The sequence below is a fragment of the Gouania willdenowi genome, chromosome 12, assembly GCF_900634775.1.
Source record: "Gouania willdenowi chromosome 12, fGouWil2.1, whole genome shotgun sequence".
Taxonomy (NCBI): Eukaryota; Metazoa; Chordata; class Actinopteri; order Blenniiformes; family Gobiesocidae; genus Gouania; species Gouania willdenowi.
The window spans coordinates 3,553,145-3,569,166 of NC_041055.1; the positions used below are offsets into that span (position 1 = coordinate 3,553,145).

At 40.4% G+C, this 16,022-nt stretch overlaps 1 protein-coding gene across 3 annotated transcripts in view; it reads right to left on the minus strand.

Moving 5' to 3' along the window:
• Positions 1–2,513: 2,513 nt before the first annotated feature.
• The window catches only part of xpo7 (exportin 7), a 33,194-nt gene continuing 19,685 nt past the window's right edge, over positions 2,514–16,022 (minus strand). For all 3 annotated transcript variants that reach the window (XM_028463576.1, XM_028463575.1, XM_028463577.1), the window contains exons 22-28: positions 14,001–14,083; positions 10,097–10,311; positions 9,893–10,031; positions 5,347–5,504; positions 4,442–4,540; positions 3,792–3,919; positions 2,514–3,567 (exon numbers count right to left, since the gene is read on the minus strand). In XM_028463576.1, the coding sequence (XP_028319377.1) occupies positions 3,474–3,567; positions 3,792–3,919; positions 4,442–4,540; positions 5,347–5,504; positions 9,893–10,031; positions 10,097–10,311; positions 14,001–14,083 (916 nt within the window). In that variant the 3' untranslated portion in view covers positions 2,514–3,473. The remainder of the gene's footprint in view (positions 3,568–3,791; positions 3,920–4,441; positions 4,541–5,346; positions 5,505–9,892; positions 10,032–10,096; positions 10,312–14,000; positions 14,084–16,022) is intronic.

Consider the following 16,022-nt stretch of genomic DNA (forward strand, 5'->3'; position numbering starts at 1 on the left):
TGTGTCTGTCGATCAATCACAGAAAACTAAACTTTAGCCGGTACCAAAGGTTCTGTTGGATGTTCCTATGTGAGAACAACCATTTGGTTTCTGTGAGTGAAGACAAAGTAAACATGGGAAATGTTTTTAAAGAGCAACAAAATGCTTCCTTTAGTCACGACTGACCATTAGAACCACTAGATAAAGCTAACGGGTCAAAGGTTAAACGTCCTGAAGAAAATGCAAATGAGGACGCAGGGGCTGGCCCGTGTCACACTGCATTAGTTTAGCATTAGCATTAGCTTTAACCTAGTATTGGTCAAGTTTGTTTATTAAGCACCTTCCAGATACAAGACAATTCAAAGTGCTTTACACACAACGAATTGGACTAATATTAGCATTAGCCTAGTGTTAGCAATAGCCTAACAATAAAGTTTAAAACGGTTGGAGGTAGTAGCTGAACATGTTACAGGTTGAATGGTTTAAATCAGTTAAAGAACGGCTGGTGATGAAGGGCTTGAAATTTCCAATAAAAATGAATTTGATGTAATAATAAATCAAAAAGTTAAAAATTGTAAAAGCGATGGTATAAATCTTGGGAACTTCCTGAATTTTTATAGCTTATCGTTTGTTGAGTTTTAAAAAAATGCCTCCTGCATCCTCTAACTAATCTCCCTAAAGCTGTCGAGTAAGATTAGAAACTTCAGCAGGACCTTTATGTTAGGGCTGGGCAATATGTCGAGATTTCCATTTTGGCGATATAGAAAATCACAATATCGCCTATAACAAAATATCTAGATTTTATAGCTTATTTTGTATTAAAATACTCATTTAAGGATTCGCTGCTTTTGCTTCTTCTCACAGTTCGATGGATGTCTGAGCATGTCGTCCTAACCCAGACCTTCCCCTAAACATCCACACGACAGAACTCACTCACACGTACTGTCCCTTTTAAGAGGAAAAAGCCAAAAGTAGCACATATTGCATTAGCAAATTTAACGCTGAATTGAGTTAAAAATATCAATTTATATATTGCGATTTTGAAAAAAAAAAAATCGAGATATGAGTTTTGGTTCATATCGTACAGCCCTACTTCACGTCTTTGTCTCCGTATTTCCAGGAACTGTATACACCCTCTACACACAACTACTGTCTGCACATTTACGCGGAGGCTCCGCCCTTCTAAGGGCCGTCCCAAACCACAAATGGCAGAGTATTAGTATTAGCTATACTAAAAACTTTACTTCTATCCTTTGATTTCAAACCAAACTTAATCCAACAAAACTCCATAGACGGAAAACCAGAATTCAAACCTGTATTAAAATCCCAAAAACTGTGTGTGCTTACATACAGTATATAAAACTAAATTCTCACTGTGAATATGTGTATACTATATACACTTATCTTAAACAAATAAATACTTGAAATTGTTTAAATTGTGAGCCTTGAATCTATAATCTATGAAATTTTAACTTTTTGAAAAGAATTATGGAAATTAAACAACTTTTCCATATTCTTTTTTTGGAAATGGTCTGTATATACAGTATATACATATACATGTTGGTAGATAATGCTGAGGGAAAACAATAAGCTACTCAATTTCCATAGCAACAACAAAAAAAGTGCAACATCCAAACACAAAAAAAAAAAAAAAAAAAAAAAGGGCAGCAAACACCTGAACTCTGATATTTGATGTAAAAAATTATAGGGAGATGTTATTGTAACCTAGGTTCCAAATTATTAGATTTTTAATGATATTATATCCTGATTAATATGGATACGTACACACAATTCATTTTGCAAAAGTATATAAAACACACACAGCCCAGCCAATCACAGATAAGAATATAAAGTGGCCAGTTCAGTCACACCAGGAAGAAAGAATTCTGCTCCATCTATAGAAGAATTTCAAACATACGTAACAATCACCAGATTTAAAGAAAATATAATAAAATACTACAGATTGGACGGTGAGCGACACAAGACCAGAACGTTGCTTGATAAGAACTTTCCTTAAAGATGTTTAAGCCTAATGAAAAGCCCATTTATTTTGAAACTCTTCAGGAAGTCTCTTTTGGTTTAATAAACATATGGTACCTTTTCCCTGTAACAATCTCACCATCTGCTTTCTGCACATTAAAATAATTCCCAACTCACAGCTGAATATATCTACTTCTAATCAGTGCAGTATATATTTATATAGATATTAGACCAAACAATAGATTAATAATGGTTGGCAATTTTACTATGTTAGCGATGGTGACAGTGTTGTCATGACAACCAGGGATGGGTGGGTGTACAAATCATCTTTCTTTGTCTGATACAGAACGTATGAAGGAGCAGTTTAACCATTACAGATTATATCTTCTTTAATTCATGATTTTTAAACAGGATTTTTTTTGCACGTGAGAAGCCCTGAGTCGTAACACTGAGGAACCTTCAGAATAAAAGCCCCCTATGGTCAGAAACAGGACGTAATCTTGTCTCAGATGGTCGATACCCATGATGCTTGTGGAGGAAATGAGGAGGCGGAGTTAAAAATCAATGAGGTTTATTTGCAGTCACAATGCGAACACCAAATGACATCCAATCAGCTACGCTCTAACGAGGCCACGCCCACCCACACCAGCCAATCACAAACAGTTAGCAGCAAAGTCGCACAGCAAACACACACACACAGACACACACAGGGGCCTGAAGGGGGCGGGGCTACTTCAATTTATAATTTAACGCAGAATCTTTACGAAGCAACTTGAGCGTTTTATTGAACGATGAATCTAATTCAGACGAATGTTTTTACTCCATCTGCGGATCTGGATTTAACCAAAGTAATAAAATAAAAACGGGAAGTGATGAAAGGAACGCATGACGACCGCTGCCATAGGGGCGTGTCTCTAAAGTGACATTCAACCAAAGCAGTAATGGATCTAACGTCTCCTCAGCTTTGATTGGTTAGTGCATGAAATCCTTTAGAGGCGGAGCTTCATCCTCTGAGAGCAGATAAACCTCATCCAATCAGTGCAGCTCAGAGAAACGCCCCTTTGAAGCATTATTTACAACAGTAAGCGTCCCCCCCCCCCAACACACACACACACACATACACACACGACTCTGCTCAGCTCCATCTGTTGTTAGAAACAATTCAAAACGTTACCAAAAGAAATGTACACGTTCGCCTTTACCCCCCCCCATCTGTACAGTGACCCAAACACACACACACCAGTCTCACACACACGCGCACACACACACACACACACATCACTCTCACACACACACATGCCCTCCGTGACGGGTCGACCCTCGCAGACCGGCGTTAAAATAGATCTGTATATATTTATATATGCTCATATCAAAAAGGAGAAGGGGGAGGAGTCAGCGCTGTGACAGTGTGTGTGTGTGTGATCCCCGAGCAGCCGGGCCCAAGGAGAGGGATGGGCAGCGAGCGAGGGGGGGATGAGGGGGAGGGGCCTGGTGAGTTTTCGCCCATAGGAATGTCAGCTCATCATGTCGTTGCTGTTCACGCCGTATGTCGAATTCTTCATGCTGTCGTTCACTTCCCGCCGGAACACGGACAAGTTCTGTGTGAACCTGCAGAAACACACACACAGACACACACACAGTTGTGCTTGGTGTTTGTCGTTAGAATGCGTGTTTTCTTTAATTGGCCCAAAAAAAACAATTTGAAGTAATCCTAAATAAAACAAGGAATGTGGGGAGCATGGCAGGGGTGATATGTGGGAGTGGTTAATGTGAGTGGGCGGAGCTGAGGTGACATGTGGTAGTGGGTAATGCAAGTGGGGGGGCAAGGTTACCTGTCTCTGTTCTTGGTCAGGAGGTTCCTCTCGATTCCTTCCATGAGGTTCTCAAAACATAAGTGCATCGCCTGCTGCTTCTCTGGAGGTTGACTGTTCACTATACTGTTCCTCAGGTCAGCAAAGTACTGTAACACCCACAGTAACAGAGTGTAACACAGAGTAACACATGGAAAATAATCAGTGTAACACAGACAGTGTAACAGTGTAAAACAAAAAATAAACAGTGTAACAGAGTAACACACAAAAATAAACACAATGTAACACAGCATAACACACGAAAAACAAAACAGTGCAACACAGAGTAACACAAAAAATAAACAATGTGACACACAGAGTAACATAAAAATAAACAGTGTAACTCAGAGTGTAACACAGTAACACAAAAAATAAACTTTGTGTTACTCCGTTACAATGTTTAACACTGCTCCTCAGGGATGGGTTAATATATAATAATCATAATAATATATTGGTCACATGTAATAACATATGACCAATAAAGGCGCAAGCCACGGTTTTCAATCTTTTTAACACACCACACGGTAAAACAAAAAATAAACACAGTGTAACACAGAGAAAATAAACAGATTAACGCGCAGAAAATTAACAGTGTAACACACAGTGAAACGCACAGGGGAACGCACACACACCTTCTCGTTGAGGAGGATCAGTCCCAGTAAAGGTCTGGACATGGACCACTGGTTCCTGCAGTCCTCAAAGATGATAATGTTTAACACTGTGGAGAGCATCTACACACACACACACACAAAATGAGGATGAACACAGTGCGAACAAGTGTCTTTGAGCACTGAAAAAGCGCTATACAGTAGTCCCTCGTTTATCACGGGGGTTACGTTCTAAAAATAACCCGCAATAGGTGAAATCCGCAAAGTAGTCAGCTTTATTCAAACCTTCGTAGATTTTAAAACATAAACCTGTTTCCAAACATACAGCACTTCAGAGACACACTGCTAGTGATCAGACATTGATGCCGAACGCATTCAGAGACTTTGTTGACGATGATGTCACGTCAACATGGACACCGGTCTGTTCACCCATTCAACCATGGAGTAGAAGCTGTGTGTGACCACCTGGAGCTGTGTGACGCGGCCTTTATGACCAGGACCGGACTAGGAAGGATTAGGTGTGGAGGAGAATCAGCGAGGAGGTGGTAGTAGCAGGTAAAAGTTCTCTTTGTAGCATTGAGCTAGCATAGCATTAGCCGCTAATCACACCGGTGATTATGTTTATGAGAGGAGAAAAAGGAGCACAGCTCCTCGCTTCAGCAGGGAGTGAAACTCACCCAGTTGGATGTGTCACTGGTGGGTGAACGCAGCATTAGCCAATCAGGACGCAGAACACAACTCGTGTTCATACGCTGTAAAAAAAAAATGCATCCAAATTTGCACTGTAATAAAAAAAATCAGCGAAACACAGAGGCTGCGAAAGGTGAAGCGCGATATAGTGAGGGACTACTGTATAAATAAAATGTATTATTATTATGATTGTAATGAGGCTCCGCCCCTCTGTCCCTGTCCTAATGTGCTGCGCTGACCTGTTGGATCATCTCCGGGTGCTGCTGCATGATGTGCAGGAAGCGGTCGTCTGACGCCATGGGTGTGGCTCTCTTCTTAGTGGATCTAGAAAGCTGTTTGAACAGGAAGGTAACGATGTGGTCCAGACTGGAACAGCAGCCCGTACACACCATGGTGTCTGAAACACACACACAGGTTTATTTCTCAGTTAATGACACGATTATGGCCAGAATGATAATCCCGCTTATTTTAATCTATATTGTAATCACAATTATTTATCATATTTGGTAAAAAAAAAAGCAATACTTTTAAACAAACAATATGTCTACAGTTTACAGTGCAAAATGAAGCTTTAATATTAACCCAAGAATTTAAAATGTACCAAAGGCTAACTGAATGAATACACTATTACAGAGTGCAGAGCTCGTATTACAACTCCTGGCAAAAATTATGAATCACCAGTCTTGGAGAATGTTCATTCAGTTGTTTAATTATGTAGAAAAATAGTAGAACACAAACATGCCACAAAAGTTTAAAATGGCAACTTTCTGGCTTTAAGAAACACTAAAAGAAAAAAAAGTGTGGTAATCAATAACAATTGCTTTAATAATAATAATAATGCATTGGATTTTATAGAGCACTTCATCATAGACACTCAAATAGCTTTACAGAATTAAGGCATTATTCTTTCACTTCACTTAGTGGTGGTCAGCTACTATTGTAGCCACAACGGCCCTGGGGCAGACTGACGGAAGCGAGACTGTCAGTGCGTCATCGGCCCCTCTGACCACCACCAACACTTACACACTACATTCAGACTAGGCAATGTGGGTGAAGTGCCTTGCCCAAGGACACAATGACAGATACCACTGGAGCGACTGCCACCACCAACTTACTTAGATGAAGCAGAGGGAGAAAATTATGGAATCATGAAAAACATCCTTTCAACTGAGTGAATAGGAAAAGTGTCCAAAATATCAACATAAACTTGTGCATTTATTGAAGATGTAATGACTGACATCTCCTCAGTGCCTTTATCTGACATGCAGCATCATATCATCAATGACTGTGGAAATGTACATGTTTTCTTCAGGCAGTCATAAATCTCATTGGAACAGCACCAAACAAAAGTACCAGCATCATCACCTTTCCCCAATTCAGATTCACGATTATCACTTTCATCCAGTCATCCACAGTCCACCATTGCTTTTCTTTAGCCCATTGTAACCTTGTCCGTTTAACTTTACTGTATGTGAATCTCATTCCCTTTAGACAGTTTCTTACAGTTCAGCCACAGACGATTAATCCAGTTTCCGGCCATTTGTCCCCAGAGATGGGGACAAATGGTAAAAAAAAAGTAGAAGGCTAAAAGTCGGGGCGACTTGCTGCCGCTGCGCACCAATCAATCAATCAATCATCAATCAATCTTTATTTGTATAGCGCCAAATCATAACCAATGGTATCTCAAGGCACTTTACAGTAGAGCAGTCTTAAGGACGGACTCTTCATTTTATGGATACACACATATGCATATATACGTATATACACATACATATGTATCCCACACCCAACATGAATTCATCATGGCGGCAAGGAAAACCTTCTGTTAAGCAGCAGGAACCTTGTGTGGATCCCATTCCTATGATGAACAGCCATCCACGTTATGCTGTGTTGGGTGTGTGCAGAGGAGAGGGTGGAGACAGAGTTGTTGAGTCTCTGTAACTCCACACTAAGGATCCCACGGACCTGCAAGACAAAAGCCAGAAGGAGTACAGGAGCAAACACACAAGGGGAGAAGCAGACATAGAGGGAGTGTTTGAGAGAGGAATGGGACCCTCTCCGGTCCCTCTCTAACCTAAATGACCTCTCTCTTAACGCCCTCTCCAACCTCTCTCCAACCGAGCATGCCAGACCCCCCCCCCCCGGCAGTCTATGCCTATTGCATCTTAATTATGAGCTATGAGCTGGTTCCTAACTAAAAGCTTTACCAAAGAGGAATGTTTTGAGCCTAACCTTAAAGGTAGAGAGGGTGTCTGCCCCCCGAACCGTGGTTGGTAGATGGTTCCAGAGAAGTGGGGCCTGATAACTGAAAGCTCTTCCTCCTATACTACTTCTAGAGACAAATGGAACAACGAGTAGGCCAGCATTTTGAGAGCGTAGTGTTCTGGGGGGATTGTATGGCACTACAAGCTCCTTGAGATAGGCTGGTGCCTGTCCATTTAGGGCTTTATAAGTGAGAAGAAGAATCTTGAATTCTATTCTATATTTCATATGTCATGCGACACCTTGGGGGCAGGTGGGAGCATGGAAAATTTTGCAAAAATGATGCTATATGATGGCTTTTGGTGCATTATATTAGAGTAACTGTGGCATTTGATATATTTCATCACCTAGTTTTTGTTTGCATGATGCATTCAACAGTTGAAATCTGGTATCCATGGTAATGATGACAAAGAATTGAGCATCGTTATCAGTTTACCTCTTTCCAGTAAAATATGTACCAACTTATCCAGCAGTATGGTCTCTTAGTAGTCCTCTGTAGAATGCTGTCTGGCACTATAACATATTTGCATGATTAACATAATTTTTATGTGGTTGTCTTGTAGTTGGTTTTGGTAATATATTAAGTTGTATCAATGCACATTAATATTCATAATATATCTTACATATACCCTTACATTTGTGATTTTCGTAATCCAGTACCTTGGACGCAGGACTTTTAATTCATGATGATATTGATCATGATTGTTCAAAAAAAAAAAAAAATTAAATTCCATAGAGAAGAAATAAAAACCCCTTCAAAATCTACTTCTTTCAAAGTTGGTCTGTGAATTATTCTTACCAGCGACTCTTTTCTTTGTTGAATCTTTCTTAAAGATAATGTTTATTTAATTTAGCTGAATTCAGTAATGTTGTGAATGTTAAGATTTATTATATTATTGGGGAAATGTTTAGAGAGAATGATTGTTTTCTTTCAGTTGCAGCCGCCAGATATTTGTTTCAACCAGCAGAGGGTGCTGCTAACCCAGTGTTCGTTTGGATGCAGCTAGTCTACGCAGTGAAGAATTGATAATATGCGCTAGCAGACAAAGCTAACAGAAAAAGTTAACAGAAAAAGTTGACTTTTACAGACATTCACGTAATATTACAGAAATTCTCTCGATACTTAAGGGGTAAAAAATCCTTTATGAACATGTTTAAGAGTAGGAGGCGGCCAGAAAGAGACTAGTTGGCGATTCCGCCCGCCACATACGCTTCTGGAGATCCCATTTGTTTTGCTGTGCATTTTCTGTTTTCAAGACATATTGCTTTAAGGTTTCTGTCTTGACGCTTTGATGTCTTTCTTGGTCTAACAGTATGCTCGCCTTTTAAAACCTTCACATGTTGTTTGTACTTGGTCCAGATTTTAGACACAGCTGACTGTGAACAACCAACATCTTTTGCAACATTCTGTGATGATTTACCTTCTTTAAGAAGTTTGATAATCCTTTTCTTTTGTCTCAACTGACATCTCTCGTGTTGGAGCCATGGTTCATGCTAATCTGCTTTGGGCAACAGCTCTCCAAGGTGTGAGCACTCCTTTTTAACTGCAGACTAAATGAGCAGATTTAACCAGATGCAGGTGTTAGTTTTGGAAATGAAAGGTTATGTGGTGATTCCATATTTTTTTCCTCAGAACTGAGTAATTCCATATTTTTTTTCCCTCTGCTTGATCTAAGAAAGCAATTGTTATTGACTACCACTATTTTTTTTTTCTTTATTTCTTTTAGTGTTTCTTAAAGCCTGAACGTTGCCATTTTAAATGACTAGTTTTGTGGCATGTCTGATCTACTTATTTTCTACAAAATGAAACAACTGAATGAACATCCTCCAACACATATTTTTGCCAGTGGTTGTATAGACAGGGTTTCCACACTTTTTTCACAATGATTGTTCAAAACTTTTACAACACAAGGAGTTAGGGTTATGGAACTTGCTTAACACAGTAATATTGAATGTTGGATTTTAAACATTAAAATAAAATAGGCTATATTTCCAAAACTTTTCTAAAGCAGTTGAATTATTCCATGACTTTTTAAGACTGGAAAATCGGTTTTTCAAATTTCATAACTTTTCCAGGAATTTCATCACCATGGGGACCCTGTATAAATGTAAATATTGCAGACGATCGGGTTAATTTAATCATGGCAATCAAAATGTTGATCACGAATAAAGTTTGATTCATTGTGCAGCCCTATGCAGTGGTTACCCTTTTTTTTTATTGCTTCGCCCCCCTTTGAACAATGCCAGTCTCAGGGCCCCTCCATTGCAACAAAATATAGATAAAAATTGGTAAAACAAATAAATAAAACAAAAAATACTGTGACCGAAGTATAAATTTGGACGATTCTTCTTCAAATCTCATAACAAAAAAATAAACAAATATAAACAAATATGTGATTGCAAATTTTACAACAGTAATAAAGCTCTTTATCAAAAAAGTGTAAAAAAAAGACGTTTTCTATTTTTCTAGCTCAAGGTTCAGCAAGACCACGCACAATGACTGACACACACACGCTGACTCACCGAGCGCCGTCAGCCCCTCAGATATAGAGGACAGGATGTACATGACCACGTGAGGCTCCAGGCTGGCGATGAAGTTCATGTGATCCTGAGTGAGGACCTCGAGCAGCGAGTAGAAGGACTGACTGAGCTTAGGGTAGTCCTGAAACACACGCACTGTTAGTGTTAGCCAACAGTGCTAACACTGAGGTTCTGTGAGGAACCTACCAGCAGGTCACTGTGAGGGATGGACAGCAGCAGTTTGATGAAGGTCTGCAGGGCGTTATCCAGCGCGTCATCGCCGTATAGACGGAAAACGCCAAAGTTGACGTAGTTCCCGCTGAGCACCGCCTTCAGCATAGCGAAGCACACACTGACACCCTTCAGTTTCACCCCGTACACCTGGTCCTTAGGAACCTCGCCCAGCGTCAGGATTCTGTTCCCTGTAGAACACATGAAGCCCTCAGAACTCACGATCATCACAAAAATAAAAAAAAGCTTTGAGTTCAGCTTCCCATCATGTCCGAGGGAGCGACTTTATCAGTTAACTGTCCCGCAGCGCCCTTTAGTGAATAATATCACAAATATGTAAAATATAATTTTGTGATATGTGAATAACTTTTTTACATGTGTTCATACGTCAGGGGCGCAGATGAGCGTAGGGGCCCCCTTCGGTGCAATTTTGATCCTCATACAGATTTTCTTTTCCTTTTTTAAATCGGTGTTGTCGTAATAACTGTTGCACACTTGGACTTCCAGGCGTGCATGCGTTTAAACGGTTTTTAATCTGCATAACCCAGAAACACATAAGTCAGCCGCACCATCTATTTAATCGGATGCTCCTGTTTTTACCTGAGGACCGTTGCAGTCACTTTTATTTTTTCCGGAGTTATTGCCCATGTTCTTTTTTTCTTTATAGTAATTTAATATTCTGATGTGATAATATTTCTTATGTATACATTTAAGTTCTTAGATTTAGGACATTTAGGAAAAGGTTGTGAGTTATAATGAGAACCAATCTGGCGGGGGATGATGATGACTATGTCTTGTTAAAATGTGTTTCATATCAAGCTTTCCCACCTTTTACTATTTAAAAAATATATAAATCTGTCTCAGACGCCCCCACATAAAAAATATTAAAGCCTATATTTTCACTGATTAAGAAGCCTAACAAGGTAACCAATAAATAGGAAATAATTAAATGATAGATATTTGTTTTTAGTATATTTTGCAGCTGATTTAAGACCTGTTATCATAAAAGATGGTTAACTTTTATTAGGTTATTTATTTCAAGCTCAGTAATTGTGATTAATTTTAATTGCACTTTAGTAACTGAGAACATAATTGTAATTGACTTTTAGAGGACAAAAAAAATTGTAATTAAATTGTAATTGGAAAAAATGCTGGTCACTGTAATCATAATTTAATTGTAAATTAACATGGGTAATTGAAAATATATTTGTAACTGAAAAATGTAATTGATGCCAACCCTGGTCAATTTTATCAATGATGTTACTAATCATTTTTGCATTATTGTTTATGTTACATACATTGTAGTTGGCACAAATATAGAGACGGTTTAGATATTGAATTCTATTTTTTCCTTTGCCCCGCCCCCTCAGCAAGAATCTCAAACTCCGCCTATGTTTATTGAGTTAATCCTAGATGTGTTGATGCTTTTATTTCTCCTTTCTTCTTCTTATTTCATATTAATTATTGCTGCTGTCATTTTATTCTCACCTGTCTGTGTTTCCACGTCTGTGAAAGTTGCTTTAAATGCTTGATTTGCCTCTTTTCTCTGTAAATGTTGCTGTTTTTCTGCTTGCAAATACTTTTTCCTCGTCAGATCTTAGCAAAGCGTGGCCAGGTGGGAACTACGCTGTCTTTTCTTTCTCTACCCCTCCTCCTCCGTCCCATCCCGACCCCTCAGAGTTTGATCTAACAAACCCCGACTTCTATCCCAAACACTTTGGGATGTGAACCTTCTTCTTCTCTCATCCCCAAATGAAATGTGTCTCCTTCTCTGATCCAATATTGGAACAAAATAAATATTCTACAATATTGGGAGCTCCACCTCATAGCTTTCAGAAGGTTCATCATAACCAGACACATCCACACACAGTCAGAACAAAGAGTTTATCAGATTACTTCAGTGTAGGGTTAGGGTTAGCAGTTTAGCACTATAAAAATTAATTAAAAAAAGTCTATTTTACAATAATAATAATAATAGTAATAATAATAATAATAATAATAATAGGATGCTCCTGTTTTTACCTGAGGACCGTTGCAGTCATTTAGTTGCCCCCGATGCTGCCTGTGTGATCCTCCACTTTGTAATCCATAATTATTGTCTAATAAAAAACAGTTCCTCATCCAGATGTAGCGTGTAGCGGCAGATGAAGCTGCTCATAATGTTAGTAACTCGCAACGGATCATTCTACACACACACAAATGTGAATATGGGTTGAAACGGGTTTGGGTTTAAAGAGACATCTGCTTCATTCAGGTGTTCTGTCTGGCTCAGGTCTCATTTTTAGGCCTGATTAAAGCTCTACTGTGTGCATCCTCTGCTTTGTAACCAATAATCACTGTCCAATATAAACAATGTACTTCATCATCTGTGTCCATAACAGTCCCAATATTACTGCGGGTCCACATAATACATCATTTAAATATGAAATGTGCGTCTTCGTATCAGTCTTTTGAATCAAATGTTATTTCCTGTCTATACAGTGTGTTTATTTATTATTGAAGGAACTATACCAAGCATGAGTAACTAACTACATTCATCATCACCTTCAGCAATTCAAAAAATAACGTTTGGCTTTAAAGTAAAGCTGTAATAAAGACATTAGGGCTGTAGTCAACCAAGGAAATGGTTGGTCGACCAAGACTATGGCACATGTAGCGATTTGTTGACCATAAAAAAAAAAAAAGAGAAAAAGAAAGAGAAAACCAGAGAATGAATCAGAGCAGACGTGGAGTAAAAAAAGAGACAAATATCTTGTTTTGGCGTTTTGTGGTGCTGATTTGCTTTATGTTTGTATATATATATATATATATATTTTTTTTTTCTAGTTAATTGTTATTATTTAAAGTTTACACTATTGGAGAGAGCACAGTTCACCAAGTCAAATTCTTCGTGTGTATAACTTACATAACTTGGCCAATAAAGTTGATTCTATTCTATTCTAAACACAGACCATATATGATGTGAACCTTATTCAAGCTTTGACCAGAACCCGACAAAGCAAAAGTGAAACCTACAGGTCTGACAGACATTGATCCGACCTGAAACCGACAATTAAAACCAATCATTTCCTCATATGAATGATATATTTACATTTGTTTTAGTGGTGAGCCTGCTTTTATTAATAAACAACTGTTAATATCAACATCAGATCAGCGCACGGGGAAACAAACGCACATCAAACACAGGTACATAGTGTGCGCCGCCGCGCCAGAGACAGAAGTGGATCTATTTACATTGTCCACCTGTCAAATATAAGTTATAAGGATAATCCATGGTCTTATGCGGAAAATGGATTGATTCAATAGTGGATACTTGTGCTTCAAGCCTGTCTTAATTAGTTCCCTCTTTGCTCTGATCGGAGCAGAGAGCAATGTGTTGCGCCACACTTTTTTTTTAGCCAGCACTCACTCACACAGCTGTTGCTAGACATAGAATCATTAGGCATTAAATAAATTATATTTGATATTTAATCCTTATCTCCTATATCAGTGCATTGCATTTTTTTTTTTTTTTAAAACGGTATTGAAACTGATACCATTGCTGGTCGACCACGACAGCTTCGACCAATTAGTCGAATAAACGACCAAAGTTGGCAGCCCTAAAAGATATATATATATATATATATAAACTTTAGCTATACTTCACAAAATTGGGCCATCAGAGGGTTATACATTTATAATCTGTCCGGGGGTGTGGGGGGTGCCCCAGGACCCCACTACAACACTTGCTCGCGTGCCATGAGATCCCTCTACACTGTGAAAAATTGGGCCTCAATACTCCACAAATAGGAATAAGACTACAGGGTGACCTTTACGGGGATATGAGGGCTTTGCATGTTGAATTGTAAACAGCTAATGAAGTTGTGATCATCATCGTTACCGTAGGTTGTGATCATCTTGCTGGTTTCTCTGAATAAAAGAATCCCGTTTGGAGACGAAACATCAAACTGAAGCCTCTGAGACCTACAGGAAGTAGATGACACACACAGGAAGTAGATCTCACATCAACACATGGTGTGTGTGCATTAGTGTGTACTTTGTGTTACCTGTTGTGTATGTAAATGTAAGTACTTTGTGTGTGTGTGTGCTTTGTGTTCCCTGTTGTCTATTTTGTGTTACCTGTTGTGTATGTAAATGTGTGTACTTTGTGTATATAAGTGTGTACTTTGTTTTGCCTGTTGTCGCTCTCACTCGCAGATGTTGGACTATCGAAGTAGATTGAAAATTGAGCTCGTCGCCGTGTGACTGTTGTCGGAGCTGCGTTTCTAAAGTCGCCCTCCAAGTACTGCGATGAGTTTGGCATTTCGGCGTTTTTCCTTTAATCGCAATTACTAAGATTGGTCGCCACCTTAGATTTGATTATCACGGTTTTTCTGTTGTTGCTGATGGTAGTGTGTTCCGCCACATCCAGCATAATGGAGTCCATTTGTGTTACGTTTAGCGCGGTGTGTCCGCCTGAGCGAACACGCTATAGCATGGCGGTAGCGTTTTCGCTGGAGCCAGTTTATATTACCAACAGCACACTTTTTTGGTTGGTGGCTGCCTCTTTTCTTTTTCAGGGTGAGGGGGCGTGTGCGCATTACTCCTCATTTAGCTGTGCTTTGTTTAACCAAGTTAGTGCTGGGTACAGAGCTTCCGCTAACAGCAAGCGAGTAGTAGCAACTGTGGTTGTTGGGCTGAGCTCACCAGGGTGTTTATCTCCTCCTCAGCTAAACCAGGCTCAGGGGCTGACCCTTCCTGGCCGGTCGAAGCGTAGAGCAGCTGAGACTGGGGGTGCCTCTAACCGGAAGAGGGCCAGCTTACAGTAGAGCATAATCAGATAAAGGCTGCTTTTTTTATAAAGCAGACTGAGGAAGGTCGGGGCAGTGTGGCCCCGCCAGCTCCTCCTGATGCTATCGCAGTTATCGAGGAGGACATCCTCTCAATGGCGGCATCCGCCACAGAGTTTGGAGAGTAGACCCTCAGCTAGAGCTGCCCACGGTGAGTGCATATTTTTGGCGCAGCTCGGCGCCAGCAACCTTCATGGTGCCTCCCTCAGAGGACTACCTGAGAGAGTTGAATGCATGCTGGAGAGATTCGGTGGTCTCAGCAGGAGCCTGCTTTCTTACAACAGGCCTTGGAGTACTTTGGTCCCTGCTCAGCACCGCTTTCAGTCCTCAGCTGGCACCAGTGGTCACCAGCAGCCTCAGCGACCGGCACGGCATCCTGTCCGGCGGGCAGCCCAGGACTTTTGGGTCCCCGATCGCGTACCCTCCGGACAGCCTCAGACCTGGGGCTCCAATTGCCGCCCTCTTGGAGCCTCTTGCGGCCGAGACGGCAGTTCCCTGAGGCTTCGGGACCGGCTGTCGGCTGTTTTTCCTAGAAGCAGCTCTGCTACTGGGCTGCTTCAACACCTGACGCTTGGGTGGTTTCCACCTTAGCCCAAGGATACAGATTACAGTTTAGACGCCCGCCCCCAGCTCGGTCAAGATGACCATCATAGGCAGCCCAGCAAAAGGGTCACTCTCGACCAGGTGCTGTCTGCCCTCTGGGTCAAGGGTGCCATCGAGCCAGTAGACCCCGTGGTGCAGCCTGGGGGTCACTACTCAATGTACTTTCTTGTCACAAAAAAAGACGGCACACTTTGCCCTAATTTAGATCTGTGGGGCCTGAACAGGTTCCTAAAAGTCTTGCCCTTACATATGCTCAGCACGGCAGAGGTTCTGCGTGCTATGGACAGGGGAGAGTGGTTTACGTCCATCGACCTAAAGGATGCTTACTTTCACATCCCCATTTTTCCCAGACACAGGCAATTCCTCCAGTTTGCCTTTCAAGGACGTCAATTTCAGTTCAGGGTTCTTCTGTTTGGCCTCTCCATGTTGAGTATATACATGTGTGTAGTTTGTGTTACCTGTTGTGTATA